The sequence below is a fragment of the Cydia splendana genome, chromosome 26, assembly GCF_910591565.1.
Source record: "Cydia splendana chromosome 26, ilCydSple1.2, whole genome shotgun sequence".
Taxonomy (NCBI): domain Eukaryota; kingdom Metazoa; phylum Arthropoda; class Insecta; order Lepidoptera; family Tortricidae; genus Cydia; species Cydia splendana.
Window position 1 is genome coordinate 10264942 of NC_085985.1, and position 18039 is coordinate 10282980.

The following is an 18039-nucleotide window of genomic DNA, read 5'->3' on the forward strand; positions in this document are numbered from 1 at the left end:
TTGACGGCAAAGTCGACTTTGCCGTTAAAGAAATAGGTCGCGAAATGCGTAGTTTATGGTCAGTCAAAAATTTAAAAGTTAAAAACAACCTGAGACAAAAAAGGCACAGGTGTCATCGGGCTGGTAGCCGGGTCTCGGATCCAGAGGCTCAACAAACTCACACATGCGACTTATGCGGCAAGAAGTGCCGTGCAGCGATAGGATTGTATAGCCATAGGCGGAAATGCATTGGCCGTCTCAACCGCTTTTAACACAGCGTTGCAACAATCATCCGTCAGGGATGCAGTGGCCATTGATGAAATCAAATATCCTGGTCACGGCACCTATTGCAATTTAATGTATCTTTTTATTGTTTATACATATTAAAAGCACAAAATGTATTAATTTCAGGCTACGGCCCTGTCGTCTGCTGACGTCGGCAGAGACCGCCACCGCGCTACTCAGCTACTCACGAGACACAAGGTAAAGAAACCGCACAGTCTAATGGCGTTCTTCTTCAATTTAAGAGGTATCCTCCTGTCGGTGGAGTATTTTCCATTTCTCCCTCTCATAAGCCATAGCCTTGACCTCTTGATACGACACGACACCAGATTTTTCTTTTATTTGGTCTACATGGCTACGTTTTGGTCTGCCCCTGCCTCTTTTTCCTTCTATCTTGCCTTCTATGATGGTTTTAAAGAACTTATCGTGTCGTAACAAATGTCCAATCATTTTCCCCGTCTGTTGTTGGTGTTCAATATCATCCTCTATATGGCTTTATCCTAATGGCGTTATTAGTCTGTAAATAAATAAATGATTATGCTTATGATAAACGTGCTACTGGCCTGAATTAGCTATGAGTAGTTTGTCTTTATCTGTCATTTTGACTTATGTATTTGTAAGAAAGAGATAAAATATATTTTACTAATTTAAAACTAAATTGTAGGCAGTAGAATTAGAGTTGGACACGTACGCCGCCATCATCTCGGAGATGGGCCACTCGGCGGCGTCCATGGCGGCGGGCGGCCACCCGCAGGGCGCGGAGCTGGTGGCCCGCCACCGCGCGCTGCATGAGTCGCTGCAGCGCCTGCAGCGCCTCGCCGCGCAGAGGCAGCGCGCGCTCGTCGAGAGCGTCTGCAGGTAACCTTACTATCTACTCAAACACTGGGCCCATTTAGACGATGCGAGAACTCGCATGCGAGTTTCATTACATTGCGGGTTTTGATCGGTCGGTTGAATTGGACGTAACCAACAGTCCGCAATGTAACTAAAATCGCATGCGAGTTCGCGCGCCGTCTAAATCAGCCTTAATGCTCACTATCTACTCTAACACTACAGGCCCCTATTCACAGACAAGACATCCTCCAGAGCATAGTAGCGCTACCCCCTCTGCCACAAATATACGGTAGTTTTACTCCATTTTCGAGTCAAAGTGTCTTTGTGTGACGTCCGTGTCTTTGAACGGACCAATCACGGCACGGGACTCACTCACCTCGTCCCCCGCTCCCCTGTATTTTTGGCAGCATCGGTTTCATTAAATAATTGCTCTAAGGTCCGTCTAGAGGATTCCTTGTCTATGGCCCTATTTCACCACAGTGACAGGTGCGACAATTGTCGACATGACTGTTGCTGACGTCACAGGCCTCCATTGGCGGGAGCATGCACAAAGCCGTGACGTGTGGCGAAAGACAGGGGAGGCCTTTGCCCAGCAGTGGGACACAATATAGGCTTCTTCAACCTAGCGTTTTCCCGGCTTCATTCAGGTCTTTAACATCTTGACAGATGATTTATGCAGCGTCTGTAAGCGAGGAACAACGTCTCTCGTAGCTGTATAAGCCAATGCGGGACCGGCATTTCCGGCTTAGCGCCAGGAAAACGCTAGGTTTCCGCTTTCCTGCTCAATCTTCTCCACTTTGCCCGGTCTTCGGCGTCCTCAGGTGTGAGATTGTTCTCTTCCATGTCCGCTGTCACGACACAATATAGGTTACAATAGAATCATTATCATCATCATTATCATCATCTCAGCCATAAGACGTCCACTGCTGAACATAGGCCTCCCCCTTGGACCTCAATACGTACCGGTTGGAAGCGACCCGCATCCAGCGTCTTCCGGCGACCTTAACAAGGTCGTCTGTCCATCTTGTGGGTGGACGTCCTACGCTGCGCTTGCTTGTCCGTGGTCTCCACTCGAGCACTTTTCGACCCCAACGGCCATCTTCTCAACAATATAATAGAGACACAATATAGGCTACAAAAAAAAATCTTCGTATCCCGTTTACTGATTGGTGTGATATGTTCCAGACACGAGTACCTGGCGGAGAGCGCGGAGCTGGAGGGCTGGATCCAGGAGCAGTTCGCGGCGGCCGCAAGCGAGGACTACGGCCAGGACTACGAACACCTCCTGGTTAGTACCTTCTTTGATTCTCCGATGGTGCTAGAAAGTTCAATACTTACTTACAGGGTGGCTCAAAAACCTTTAGTACCGTTTGGTAATCAAAATTTCGTAACCAGCTACAGAATGGGAATCAAGATTCCCAGTTTGTAGCCGGTTACGTATTGGGCCAGCGTGTTACCATTTGGTAACTAACTTTGGTAACTGGCTACAAAATGGGAATCTAAAATTCCCTGTATGTAGCCAGTTACGAATTGGGCTTGCATGGTATCGTTTGGTAACTAAATTTTGTAACCGGCTACAAAATGGGAATCCAAAACTATCTGTTTGTAGCTGGTTACGTATTGGGCCAGAGTTACTGATCGGAGTTTATTCTACCAAATCGAGGCTAGAACGTTGTACATACGAAAGCACTTCAGACTTATTGTCATTGCATACGTTTATTTTAAGTTTTAATGATAATTTCTCGCTGACTGTACATTTGATCAAAAATCTGTTTTTGAAGTCCCATTTTGTAACCAGTTACAACGCGGGATATTTTTTCCCGTTTGGAAGCTGGTTACCTACCGTGGCTACGAATCGGTAAATCAAAAGTCCCATTTTGTAACCAGTTACAACCCGGGATTTATTTTTCCCGTTTCGAAGCCGGTTACCAAACGTGGTTACAAATCGGTAATGGAAAAGTCCCAATTTGAAGCCAGTTACGAATTGGTATTTCTTTCCCGTTTCGAAGCTGGTTACGAATTTTTAGTTACCAAACGGTACTAAAGGCTCAAAAATACTTTGACAACGTTTTTTCTAATCATTTTATTAAGTACTTATGTAATTAGTACATAATAAGTTAAAAATTTAAACTACACTCTTTTTATGCAACAAATTGTCTTCAAAATCGCTTTGATACACAAACGTTTGTTAAAATTTTCAACGAAATGCCGCAGCTCCAAGGATACTTTGTCCCATTCTTTGGTAAGTGATGCTTTTAGAGCGTATTCTTATGTCCCGTTTTTACCCTTTGGGTACGGAACCCTAAAAATTTAATACTATTTTTTGCCATCAGATCCTGCGTTCGAAATTCGAGGAGCTCCGTCACCGCGTGGAGTCCGGCGCTGAGCGGTTCAGCCAGTGCGAGGAGCTGGCCAAGAAGCTGCTCGCCTCCGAGAGCCCCTACATCGCCGACATCGAGCAGAGACAGGAGGCGCTGGGGTGAGCGCCACTTTACATTATTATATTTACATTCGTTTGAGAGGCTCCGGCACCGCGTGGAGTCCGGCGCTGAGCGGTTCAGCCAGTGCGAGGAGCTGGCCAAGAAGCTGCTGGCCTCCGAGAGCCCCTACATCGCCGACATCGAGCAGAGACAGGAGGCGCTGGGGTGAGCGCCACTTTATATTATTATATTTACATTCGTTTGAGAGGCTCCGGCACCGCGTGGAGTCCGGCGCTGAGCGGTTCAGCCAGTGCGAGGAGCTGGCCAAGAAGCTGCTGGCCTCCGAGAGCCCCTACATCGCCGACATCGAGCAGAGACAGGAGGCGCTGGGGTGAGCGCCACTTTACATTATTATATTTACATTCGTTTGAGAGGCTCCGGCACCGCGTGGAGTCCGGCGCTGAGCGGTTCAGCCAGTGCGAGGAGCTGGCCAAGAAGCTGCTGGCCTCCGAGAGCCCCTACATCGCCGATATCGAGCAGAGACAGGAGGCGCTGGGGTGAGCGCCACTTTACATTATTATATTTACATTCGTTTGAGAGGCTCCGGCACCGCGTGGAGTCCGGCGCTGAGCGGTTCAGCCAGTGCGAGGAGCTGGCCAAGAAGCTGCTGGCCTCCGAGAGCCCCTACATCGCCGACATCGAGGAGAGACAGGAGGCGCTGGGGTGAGCGCCACTTTATATTTCGTTTTACAAGGGGGCAAAGTTGTTATTTTAAAACAAATAACTATTGTTTATATACAAGGTGCTCGCGAGGAATACGTTTTGTCCCTCAAAGAGGCACGCGTATACCACTTCTATAGGATCCTACCTTCTATGTATAAAAGTTACTGTCATTTACTCTGGAGCTATAGTGTGTTACCCATTTGTCAGGGAGGAGACACGGCTGGGGGCTCTGGAGGTCCTGTATCACATACGGTACTGTTCTGCAGTGTCGCTTTGTGATCTGTTCGCTTTCATATACGCTTTTATCGTTAAGAATAAGAAATGTTTATTAGCACAAATAATAAATAACACAAAACTATTCATTCATAACATAACATAAATATTTGTTCCAAAAGGTCCTCACTCAGCTTCACGTGCTTCACGTGTCACGTTGTGTATCCTAGGACGCACAACGTTACGCTGATTTTGTCCCGTTAGTGTCATCTACATTAAATGTGTCGTTTTCGTATAGAAGAACGTTGAAAATAAATATGTTAGTGAACCAACATTCATTCGTTTAATTAACATTATGTAAAATTAATATAAGCCACATACAAAAAAGTTCAACTAACAATAATATACTTTTTCGTGTAAAATGATGTTATATTTAGTTACTACTACTAGGGTAGTTGCACAAATCTCTGTTTTGACATTTTGCTGGGACACTAGTTAGCCGCGACCACGACCAGTGACTGTGTCGATAGAATCGTCTATAAATGTGAGTTAATAATTAGTGTGTTTCCACAGTGAGTCCTGGCAGCGCTTGGTGGAGCAGATCCGCTCGCGCGGCACCCGTCTGCACGCCGCCGGCGAGATCCACCGCTTCCACCGCGACGTCGCCGAACTGTTAGCCCGAGCTGCGGACAAGAGAGCTCAGCTGTCTACCCCTGAGCCACCGAGAGATCTACCAGCGGCTGCGGCGCTGCTGAGGGCGCATGATGCCGCTGAGAACGACCTATTGGCTATAGATGCTCAAGTACAGGTTAGTACCGAACTGTTAGCCCGAGCTGCGGATAAGAGAGCTCAGCTGTCTACCCCTGAGCCACCGAGAGACCTACCAGCGGCTGCGGCGCTGCTGAGGGCGCATGATGCCGCTGAGAACGACCTATTGGCTATAGATGCTCAAGTACAGGTTAGTACCGAACTGTTAGCCCAAGCTGCGGATAAGAGAGCTCAGCTGTCTACCCCTGAGCCACCGAGAGATCTACCAGCGGCTGCGGCGCTGCTGAGGGCGCATGATGCCGCTGAGAACGACTTACTGGCCATAGATGCTCAAGTACAGGTTAGTACCGAACTGTTAGCCCGAGCTGCGGATAAGAGAGCTCAGCTGTCTACCCCTGAGCCGCCGAGAGACCTACCAGCGGCTGCGGCGCTGCTGAGGGCGCATGATGCCGCTGAGAACGACCTATTGGCTATAGATGCTCAAGTACAGGTTAGTACCGAACTTTTAGCCCAAGCTGCGGATAAGAGAGCTCAGCTGTCTACCCCTGAGCCACCGAGAGATCTACCAGAGGCTGCGGCGCTGCTGAGGGCGCATGATGCCGCTGAGAACGACTTACTGGCCATAGATGCTCAAGTACAGGTACACCATTCTTACAGGCAGGGCCGTCTTAAACTAGGCTGGGGCCCCTGAGCACATAAGAATTTGGGGCGCTTTTGGAAAGTAAAGGGAGCTAATTAATAAATTAGCTTGCCCTTATAGTTGGTCAAAGACGCCTAGTCTTAGTAAGATAGCATATAGTCGAGAAATTGGGAAGGGTTCCGCCATGGCGGCGTGGGCCAGGGGTTCAAGGCGTTAGCCCGGATTGCTAAAGACGCCGGTTCGAATCCGGCCTTCACCACTGGAGGGTTTCGTCACTTTAATATATGACATCTATTTCAGTATATAAAGCTAATTAAACTAATTTTTCTATGATCTTCTATTTATTATGGGTAGTCAAATATACTGTTACTGTCTGTCCTTCGGGGCCCCTAAGGATGGGGGCCCTGGACACGGGCCCCGTGTGCCTTATGGTAAATAACAACATAAATTAAATTAAATTACAACTGTAGCTTACAAATAAAAATGACACCTTACTTTACTAATATATTTGGTCATGATATTTTGAGTTTTATTCACCAGTACTAGAGTTCACTTTTATTAGCGATTTCATCAAGATGTAGCTTTATTGAATTATATTTGAGTGCTATAAAGTTAGAATGTAACTGTGAGATCCTCGTATTTCAGCCCGTACAAGATTAGAACATTGAGCTTTATTGCTTAATATAAAAGTCCAGTTTTAAATAATTGACCTGGCCCCTGTTTCACCAACGTGACAGGTGCGACGAATTGTAAAATCACTGTTGCTGACGTCACAGGCATCCATGGGCTACGGTTACCGCTTACCATCGGGCGGGCCGTATTCCTGTTTGCCACCATCATTGTATTATTAAAAAAAACTTTATGATATCGGAAAGAAACAGATATTTCTCTTGCTAAGTTTATGACAATTGTCACAAGAAACACTACAATTGTCACGAAATTCCGACATATAACTCATTACCTGTCAAGAATTACCTACAATTCTTCTAAATCTTTGACAATTGTCAGAAACCTCGCAGGAGAAATATCTGTTTTTATCCGATATAATAAAGTTTTTTTAAATAATACAATGATGGTGGCAAACAGGAGTACGGCCCGCCCGATGGTAAGTGGCAATCGTAGCCCATGGATGCCTGTGACGTCAGCAACAGTGATTTTACAATTCGTCGCACCTGTCACCGATGTGAAATTGGGGCCTGATTATGATACGTTATGACTAAAGTTCTTTGGTGAATAAAAACGAAACAGCAGGCTCAGGCATACATTTTCGCTGCGCGGTAGAAAGAGAGGGTTACGCGTTACGCCTTACGCTGTTTCGAGTTTAACATTTTTTCCTCATCACAAAAAGGGCACAGCGCCGCTAAAGAAGGCACTTCAAAAATAAAATGTATTTTTTTTTCCTAAAGGTCCTTCAAGAAGAGGGTTTGCGTCTCCAACGGCTATGCCCCGGCGGCAACGTGCAACAGATCGCGTTGCAGCAACAAGCACTCACGGACGCGTGGAACATGCTGCGCGCCGCGGCCGACGCGCGCCGTGCAACGCTGCAACAGTATTTGTCGTTACAACAGTTTAGGCAGCAGGTACGTCATTGTTATAGTAACAGTTGCTGTAACACACTGTGGTCTGTTACTATGCCTCGGCGGCAACGTGCAACAGATCGCGTTGCAGCAACAAGCGCTCACCGACGCTTGGAACATGTTGAGCGCTGCGGCCGACGCGCGCCGTGCAACGCTGCAACAGTATTTGTCGTTGCAACAGTTTAGGCAGCAGGTACGTCATTGTTATAGTAACAGTTGCTGTAACACACTGTGGTCTGTTACTATGCCTCGGCGGCAACGTGCAACAGATCGCGTTGCAGCAACAAGCGCTCACCGACGCTTGGAACATGTTGAGCGCTGCGGCCGACGCGCGCCGTGCAACGCTGCAACAGTATTTGTCGTTGCAACAGTTTAGGCAGCAGGTACGTCATTGTTATAGTAACAGTTGCTGTAACACACTGTGGTCTGTTACTATGCCTCGGCGGCAACGTGCAACAGATCGCGTTGCAGCAACAAGCGCTCACCGACGCTTGGAACATGTTGAGCGCTGCGGCCGACGCGCGCCGTGCAACGCTGCAACAGTATTTGTCGTTGCAACAGTTTAGGCAGCAGGTACTTCGTGTGTTACAGTAACAGTTGCTGTAACACACTGTAGTCTGTTACGTTGTTGAAATTAGTAAATTTCAGAATTCAAGTTCATGGTTGTATTTTCTCATTGCTTTACTTCAAATCTGTTTGAATTAGTCAATAAGTGAACGTGTTATAAAATGGAACATGTGTCATCATCGGTACTGTATCCAGGTGCGGTCGCTGGTGTCGTGGTCGGGGTCGCTGCGCGCGGCGCTGGCGCAGGCTCCGCGCGTGCGCGACGCGGTGTCGGCGCAGGCCGCGCGCGCCGCCCACGCCGCCGTGCGCGCCGAGCTGGACGCCCGCGACGACAGCTTCCGCGACGCGCTCCACGCCGGCCAGCAGCTGGTGCTGCAGCACCATCCTAGCGAGCAGGTACAGTGTACACCCTGCTTCCCAACTTATTCTGTTATTTCGTAACTTGAATTACTTGTCGAAGGATCTAGATATTGACGTCTTTAACTGCTCAATTCCTTATTTAAGGCGTAATCTAGTCAATCGGTGCTTCTAAATAACATGTTGCAGGCAAAGATATGCTATGAAGCGTGATCTGGCACTTGAATTAATTTGTGTCCGGGCCATGTTGTTCACCAAATTACGAATATAAGATGTTTCACTTCGGTATTTGCTGCTCATTGTATTTTTTCTGTTTATATATATATATTGTAACCTTGATATATTTCATACCTTATATCACATATTGTGCTTTGTTATTATAGCGTGTACTGTGTAGCGTATCATATATTCTGTTTCTATTTGCGAATTCCTATAATAGGCCTGATGACAAATTTTGAAATCCCTTTTATTATTGTCGGTACACTTGTATTGGTTCCGAAAAACACAATATTTCAGCTATACTCATAAGATTTAACATAGATAATTGCATTTTATTATAGCTAGTCTAAACTTCGCGCGAAAACGCCTCGCATGCCATTTGTGACGTCATTATTTAGTTGGTGGTAGGGTGGTAGACATTGTTTACATACTTACAGTTACGAATTTCCCTTGAATCCGAATGATATTGTTAATTCAGCACCATATATTACGATTAGGGATGATAAATACATTACAACAATTTATCACAATAATTCATTTTACACAAAAACTCTCACACGGTTGCAGTTTAAGATGAATTATTTAGATACATGTAAATTTTGAGTGAAAATCACCGAGCGCCGGTTTTACTTTTTAATTTTTCATTTTTTCTAATTACGACAGCCAACAAGGCAATGATAGTTCCATTCAGCCAAATAATTAAAAAAGTTTGTTGTTGAAATATCGTATTATTTAGCATTTTATTTAAATAATAACTAATAGATATCTATTTTATATCGTGTAATAATATTTATTGTACGTAATAAATGTTTAGTGGCGAAATAATATTTTTTTTGCACCTTTCGAACTCTTTGGTGAGGACGTATAGATTTCGGTCAATGAGGTTGTCTATGTTGCTCTAAGAAATATGTTATGGATTGATGACGTCACTGTTTGGAACGCTTCTGATTGGCGTTTCAGTAATAATGGCCGATTGGAGAATTTTGCACTTTTATTTTATTGAATATCTTAATAATCCTTCAGTTTATACTGAGATTAGGCCATTTTTTAGAATCATATTAACATATATGTTTCTTTGAAACCATTATTTCCATGATTCTTTGTTACTTGCAACAGGCCTATTGGCTCTGTAATGCTATCTAAAAAGTCCAATGTATCATTCATAGCTGTTGGAATTCCTTGTATAAATACCAGTGTGTAACCGCCGTACGATAAATAAATAAATCTCCTTAATAGGTCATAGGGGTCAAATAATAGAAATGCTAGACATTGTCGCCATAAACACCTTATCCTTAAGCTGTCAACACGCTTACCCTAAGATATAGAAGTAAACCAACTGTATGATACACAGGAGATTGAGGAGCAGTGTGCAGCGCTGGTGGAGGAGCGCGCCAAGCTCCACGGCGCGTGGGCGGCGCGGCAGGTGGCGCTGGACCAGCTGATCGACCTGCACTGCTTCCTGCGCGACGCCAAGCAGCTGCACGCGCACAGCGCGGCACAGGAGGCCGCTCTTAGTGAGTACATGTGCCAATGATCGAGGAACAGTGTGCAGCGCTGGTGGAGGAGCGCGCCAAGCTCCACGGGGCGTGGGCGGCGCGGCAGGTGGCGCTGGACCAGCTGATCGACCTGCACTGCTTCCTGCGCGACGCCAAGCAGCTGCACGCGCACAGCGCGGCACAGGAGGCCGCTCTTAGTGAGTACATGTGCCAATGATCGAGGAACAGTGTGCAGCGCTGGTGGAGGAGCGCGCCAAGCTCCACGGGGCGTGGGCGGCGCGGCAGGTGGCGCTGGACCAGCTGATCGACCTGCACTGCTTCCTGCGCGACGCCAAGCAGCTGCACGCGCACAGCGCGGCACAGGAGGCCGCTCTTAGTGAGTACATGTGCCAATGATCGAGGAACAGTGTGCAGCGCTGGTGGAGGAGCGCGCCAAGCTCCACGGGGCGTGGGCGGCGCGGCAGGTGGCGCTGGACCAGCTGATCGACCTGCACTGCTTCCTGCGCGACGCCAAGCAGCTGCACGCGCACAGCGCGGCACAGGAGGCCGCTCTTAGTGAGTACATGTGCCAATGATCGAGGAACAGTGTGCAGCGCTGGTGGAGGAGCGCGCCAAGCTCCACGGGGCGTGGGCGGCGCGGCAGGTGGCGCTGGACCAGCTGATCGACCTGCACTGCTTCCTGCGCGACGCCAAGCAGCTGCACGCGCACAGCGCGGCACAGGAGGCCGCTCTTAGTGAGTACATGTGCCAATGATCGAGGAACAGTGTGCAGCGCTGGTGGAGGAGCGCGCCAAGCTCCACGGGGCGTGGGCGGCGCGGCAGGTGGCGCTGGACCAGCTGATCGACCTGCACTGCTTCCTGCGCGACGCCAAGCAGCTGCACGCGCACAGCGCGGCACAGGAGGCCGCTCTTAGTGAGTACATGTGCCAATGATCGAGGAACAGTGTGCAGCGCTGGTGGAGGAGCGCGCCAAGCTCCACGGGGCGTGGGCGGCGCGGCAGGTGGCGCTGGACCAGCTGATCGACCTGCACTGCTTCCTGCGCGACGCCAAGCAGCTGCACGCGCACAGCGCGGCACAGGAGGCCGCTCTTAGTGAGTACATGTGCCAATGATCGAGGAACAGTGTGCAGCGCTGGTGGAGGAGCGCGCCAAGCTCCACGGGGCGTGGGCGGCGCGGCAGGTGGCGCTGGACCAGCTGATCGACCTGCACTGCTTCCTGCGCGACGCCAAGCAGCTGCACGCGCACAGCGCGGCACAGGAGGCCGCTCTTAGTGAGTACATGTGCCAATGATCGAGGAACAGTGTGCAGCGCTGGTGGAGGAGCGCGCCAAGCTCCACGGGGCGTGGGCGGCGCGGCAGGTGGCGCTGGACCAGCTGATCGACCTGCACTGCTTCCTGCGCGACGCCAAGCAGCTGCACGCGCACAGCGCGGCACAGGAGGCCGCTCTTAGTGAGTACATGTGCCAATGATCGAGGAACAGTGTGCAGCGCTGGTGGAGGAGCGCGCCAAGCTCCACGGGGCGTGGGCGGCGCGGCAGGTGGCGCTGGACCAGCTGATCGACCTGCACTGCTTCCTGCGCGACGCCAAGCAGCTGCACGCGCACAGCGCGGCACAGGAGGCCGCTCTTAGTGAGTACATGTGCCAATGATCGAGGAACAGTGTGCAGCGCTGGTGGAGGAGCGCGCCAAGCTCCACGGCGCGGAGGCCTGTGCCCAGCAGTGGGACGTTTATATGCTGAAATTATTATTATAGATGTATACGTACAAAGATTTTATGATTTCGACCATGTCCGACGCGGCTCCTAGGGCCATTTCTCGAACCATATTAGGCTAATATTATTAGGCCCACTTGCACCATTCCACTAACCCGGGATTAAGCGGTTAAACCGTTAACCTAATGTCAAATTGTACTGGTAACTATGGTAACGCCAGGTTTAACCGGTTAACCCCAGGTTAGTGGAATGGTACAAGTGGCACTTAGTGTGTTCGAGAAATGGGCCCCTAATCATAGGACAATGATAAGCATGTTATATTTATACAGATTCGTGTTTTTATTGAATTCCGTTAACTTCGGGGTATAGTTAAGTACGTTTATAAGAACTAAATGGCATAGTTAATTTTCAAAAAAAAAAATTTTTTTTGTTTTCTTTTTTGTTTTTTTTTTGTTTAAAAAGTAATTAAATGTAGCATATAGCGTTGTTGTAACACGGGCATTACATTTAACTCAACCAAACAATTGAAATCTGTGACATATCAATGTCATTTCGTACATCAATCGACCGAGATTGTACTTAAGTTTAGTAGCAAATGTATGAACTCATTATAAACACTAATCAATATGTAAGCCGGCCCTAAGGCAAGTATACACGCTTGTAGAGGCCTTATAGGAAAAAAATAAATTATGGATTATCTCCGAAATGGACTTAATTAGAACATCGGTGTCTTTGAGAAAGTTACTTGATTTAAGCTCAGGAATGCACCCTTGAAATTAACGGAAATCAAAAAAAACACGGTGTATACAAATAAATGTATTGCAGGCACGGAGATATCCCCGACGTGCAGCGTGGAACAGGTCGACAACATTCTTAAGAAACACGAAGCTTTCGAGAAGTTACTTGCCACACAGGTACGGCATTTTAGATTGCTCACTTTTATTTATCAACTAGCTTTTGCCCGCGACTTCGTCTGCGTGGAATTGTAGTCTGTATCTTTAGGTATTTAAATAAAAGTAAACAAAATCTACCCTCAAATGGCTCCTTAAGCCAGTTGAGGGTAGATGAAAACATAACATGATCAAATAATGTAGGTTAAAGTCAGGTCGTTCAGTGACAGATCAAGGCGATTTTGTATTTGGTTGGTTAACCAATAAATGTTATTATTTATTTATATTTATATTTTATATTTATATGAGCCTAGAGTGTCCCACTGCTGGGCAAAGGCCTCCCTCCCCCCTTTCCACGTATCCCGGTTTTGACTAAATGTTATAACTACCCGAAAATGTAAAAATTATTTGTTTACTTTTATTTAAATACCTAAAGATACAGAGTATAGTGACAGCAGCTAAAGTAGGTATAGCGCCTGGATAATGCTAATAGCAATCATTCAATTCGCGCATTGCTTACTTCAATTATTAGGCAATTGATTAACTCTTTCAATTCCACCCCCCTTTGCACTCTCTTCAAAGATGATTTCCGACATAAAAACTATCCCTTCCCCGGGACTCAAACTATATACCAAATTTCAACTAAATCGGTTCAGCGGCTTAAGCGTGAAGAAGTAACAGACAGACAGACACACTTTCGCCTTTATAATATTATAATATATAACACTTACTTTGGCGTTTTGTACACATATTTAATTACACAAACGGGTGTACCGCGATATAATTTCATTGTTTTTACCTTTAATTCCGACGTTTCAGCTGAGTTGCACCAGCTGTGGTCACGGAAAGACTTCCGTCTTTCCGTAACAAGAAAGGTAGAAACAATGAAATTATATCGCGGTACACCCGTTTGTGTAATAAAATATTTATAATATTATATAGTACGGATTTTTAAACATGATCAAGTAGAATTCCTTACAAAATGAAATATTTTCAGGACGAGAAACTGACGACCCTCAACACCCACGGAGACAAGCTGCTTCAGCAGAATCACGTCGAGAGCCAGAAGATTGCGGACGAGCTTCGCGCCATCAACGAGAGGAGACAGAAGGTATACCACTTTTATTACAGCTACATATTTTTAGGGTTCCGTACCCAAAGGGTAAAACGGGACCCTATTACTAAGACTTCGCTGTCCGTCCGTCCGTCCGTCCGTCCGTCCGTCCGTCCGTCTGTCACCAGGCTGTATCTCACGAACCGTGATAGCTAGACAGTTGAAATTTTCACAGATTATGTATTTCTGTTGCCGCTATAACAACAAATACTAAAAACAGAATAAAATAAAGATTTAAATGGGGCTCCCATACAACAAACGTGATTTTTGACCAAAGTTAAGCAACGTCGGGAGTCGTCAGTACTTGGATGGGTGACCGTTTTTTCTTTGCTTTTTTTTTGTTTTTTTTTTTTGCTTTTTTTTTGTTTTTTTTTTTTATATGGTACGGAACCCTTCGTGCGCGAGTCCGACTCGCACTTGCCCGATTTAACTGTTTTATTTGTTATGGCTGCCATATCTTACAACTTAAGATCAGATAGAGATAAAGTCAGTTGCATTATTATTCTCTAAATTTATTTTCGGTATTATTTGTATTTTCTTCTTATTATTGCAAAAAATAAAAAGCTTGACAGGCCGCTGCTTTATATAGGCTGCAGGAAACTCGTGACGCGCGATGTGTGCCGAGTAGCGTCATCTACCAGGAAATTGGGTTAACAGCCATATTCGAACGAAACTATATAGATCGGATATGTCAGTGTCAAACAAGTGTTAAAAGTGATATATATGGTGTTTCTACAAACAAAAACGTCACTTTAGACACTTGTTTGACACTGACATATCCAATCTATATCGTTGCCATATCTATTATTTGACGTATCTTAAAGTTGGAATATGGCTGTAACTCGCGTGCTTGCCGCAACAAATATTATAGGACAGTTTAACACAGATCGGCCTAGTCCCGCAGTAAGCTCAATAAGGCTTGTCTTCTATTGTGTTGTTATTGTATTGTGCGTTGTTTGTGTTATGTTGTGTTGGTATTGGTCCAATAATGTAACGGCCTCCTAGCCTAGTCGGTACTGACCATGCCTACGAAGCAGGAGGTCCCGGGTTCGAATCCTGGTAAGGGCATTTATTTGTGTGTGTTATCACAAATATTTGTTCCTGAGTTATGGATGTTTTCTATGTATATAAGTATTTATATATATATATATGTGTATATTATATATCTTCGTCTAGTACCCACAACACAAGCCTTATTGAGCGTACTGTACTAGGTCGATATGTGTAAAATTGTCCTATAATATTGATAACCGATTGTGAGGCTTGCTTGTGTCAATGGTCACACTGCGATTGGCGCGGCCCTAACTCCCAGACGAGGATTGCCCGCCATTACTGCGTCGGAGTGTGATTTACTTAAGCAATGCCTGTTTTCCGTGTTTTAGTTATGCTTTGAAAATGCTTTTTTTAATGATCTATGGTGTTTTCTCTCTTAACAATATTTATTAATTTATAAATAATGTAACGGAATGTAATTTATTTATTTAATAATGTAATTTAATTTATATATAATATTATAAGTATTAGTTAAATTTTTAAGTAGGTTTATTTTAATTTTAGTTTAGTTTTTAAATCTTTAATTCATAGTTAGTTTTAATGCTTTTTTTTTTTTTATTACTTAAGACTTCATTTAAGCAGTATTATTTTATGGTAGAGTTTTTAACATTTATATTAATCAAATTAAATATTTTTATTTAATTTATTTATTTATAAATAAATAAATATTATAGGACAATTTTACACACATCAATCTAGTCCCACAGTAAGTTCAATAAGGCTTGTGTTGTGGGTACTAGACGACGATATATATAATATACAATGATATATAAATACTTATATACATAGAAAACATCCATAACTCAGGAACAAATATTTGTGATAAACACACAAATAAATGCCCTTACCAGGATTCGAATCCGGGACCCCCTGCTTCATATTTATAATGTACTGTTGTATGTGTAGTTGTACGAGGCAGCGGCTGCACGCCACAAGCTGCTTCTCCGTACCCGCGCGCGCGCGCAGTTCGCCCGGGACGCTGCCGAAACGCGAGGCTGGCTCGCCGACAAGCTGGCCAAACTACACAATGATCACCAGCAAGGTAATTAAACATGTTCAAACCTAAACCAGGCGTGGCTCACTCCGCGATTTAAAGTTAAATACTTTTTTTAAATTTTAAAGCTCGTTTTAAGGTAAAGCTCATTTGAAGGTAAAGCTCGTTTCACATCGCTTGACAAACATCAGAATAATGGATAGAAAAAATAAATTTATTTAGGTTTTTCTCTTAAAAGCTTAGATTTTCATCCAAAAAATGTCTAAATTTCGTCTAAGACATATATGGCTAAAATGTTCAAAAACATTACAGCTTTTATCCCCTTAAAACTTTGTACAACAACCTGTATAACATATATTAAATATATTAAAAGCGGGTCACTCACGTATTTTAAGTCGAAAAACGCTCGACATGTTTCAATCCGTACCGAGGAGTGTCATCAGGAGCTTGCGTTTACGGTGACGGACCGGCGCAGACTGCGGGCCGCAGCTCTCCGCGCCCGATGACTCGGGTGGCGGCAAGGGGGGCGAGAAACTACCCTCATTTATGGCATTATTGTCAAATGATGGGTTGCACACAACACTCACTACGTCATTCGCTAATGGTTCGTCTCACGGAAGTTCTGTATAACATACTCCATACATTTATAATTCGATAACTAAAACTCAAACAATACCGGAAACTTTTTTTTTTGTATGAGTCAATCGGTCCTCGCTAGATATACGGGCGGCCGGTTTGTTTTTGTCGGATAGAAGCTATATGTGATGTGTCTAGCAGGTGCATATTACTGATTTGTTGGGGCAGGTCCCCGCAGCGAATACGGGTGACCTTGTCCTAAGTTTCCAGGTCTTCGCCGGGATTGGCACTACCGGAAACTAAAACCTAAACGATTCATTATTGACTTTCACTGAACATTCCCGACGTTTGCAGGCGAAGTGACCGACCTGGAAGACAAGATCAAGAAACTGCAGAAACACCAGGCGTTCACGGCCGAGCTGGCCGCCAACCACGCGCGCCTCCAGGAGATCCAGGCGCTGGCTGAGCAGCTGCGGCCTGACGAGGAGGTGGAGAAGCAGATGGCGCAGCTGAAGGAAGACTGGGGGAAGCTGGAGAAGGCTACAGAGGAGAGAGGTGAGTGCAGACTACCAGGTCCAGGTGGTAAACGGTAAACCGTGCGTGGGGTGCATTTCTGGAAATAGTTGGTATCCTGTATGTTATTTTTGCATGACAGAGCACACTGGACGACAAACATCTAATCAATTAAACATACTGAGTTTCACATTTATAATATTATACTAGTGACCCGCTCCGGCTCCGCACGGGTTACACAAAACCTTAACAATTTACACACCTAAACCTTCCTCAAGAATCACTCTATTGACAGGTGAAAACCGCATGAAAATCCGTGCAGTAGTTTTTGAGTTTATCGCGAACATACGTACACACAAACAGACAGACGCAGAGAGGGACTTTGTTTTATAATTATTACAAAAGTCTTTTAAGACAAAGATAAAGATAAAAAATAGTTTATTCAAGTAGGCATATTCCAATGCGCTTATGAACGTCAAATAAAGCTACACCGGCTCCAACCCTACACCTCTGCCTCGAGAAGATTTAAATCCCCCCTCAATTGGAGGAGGGTATCCCAATATCGGACCGGCAACAAACTCGGCGGGACACATCTTTACAAAACATTATTACATCTTATAATTAACATGCATTACGAGTAAATAAGAAAAGTACAATTTAAGTTACTATAGAATTCATGCAATTATGCACAGTAGGTATATTACTTTATAGAAATTTGATTTAAAATATATATATAATATATGTATTAACAAGTGAATGTGTGTGTTCAGGGCGCGGCCTCGAAGAGGCGCAGGACATTTTGGAGTTCAATCAGCATCTGGACAAGATTGAGGCCTGGATCCGCGACAAGGAGATGATGGTACGTCGTTTCAACTCCTCCTACACTCCTCACTAACGCGAAGTTAATCGGTTAAATCTGTATGTGTCACACGTTATCAAAATTATTTCGTCTTGGGCGTTAACACTTGAATCCCTCATTACGCTCAGGATTCTACTTCAGAATCCCTCACTACGTTCGGAATTCTATTGTAGAATCCATCGCTTCATTCAGGATTCAATGTACGCACTTGACGGAAATATATCATTTTGATCCCTTGTACTATAACGCATGT

At 45.4% G+C, this 18039-nt stretch overlaps 1 protein-coding gene across 1 annotated transcript in view; it reads left to right on the forward strand.

Annotated features, from left to right (window-relative positions):
* LOC134803416 (spectrin beta chain, non-erythrocytic 2) overlaps positions 1-18039 on the forward strand; it is a 170653-nt gene that overhangs the window by 78822 nt on the left and 73792 nt on the right. The window contains exons 38-50 of the mRNA XM_063776235.1: positions 391-462; positions 926-1119; positions 2281-2383; positions 3429-3574; positions 5025-5259; positions 7266-7439; positions 8199-8399; positions 9931-10093; positions 12613-12701; positions 13675-13788; positions 15751-15886; positions 16769-16969; positions 17698-17786. Of these exons, the coding sequence (XP_063632305.1) occupies positions 391-462; positions 926-1119; positions 2281-2383; positions 3429-3574; positions 5025-5259; positions 7266-7439; positions 8199-8399; positions 9931-10093; positions 12613-12701; positions 13675-13788; positions 15751-15886; positions 16769-16969; positions 17698-17786 (1917 nt within the window). The remainder of the gene's footprint in view (positions 1-390; positions 463-925; positions 1120-2280; positions 2384-3428; positions 3575-5024; positions 5260-7265; positions 7440-8198; positions 8400-9930; positions 10094-12612; positions 12702-13674; positions 13789-15750; positions 15887-16768; positions 16970-17697; positions 17787-18039) is intronic.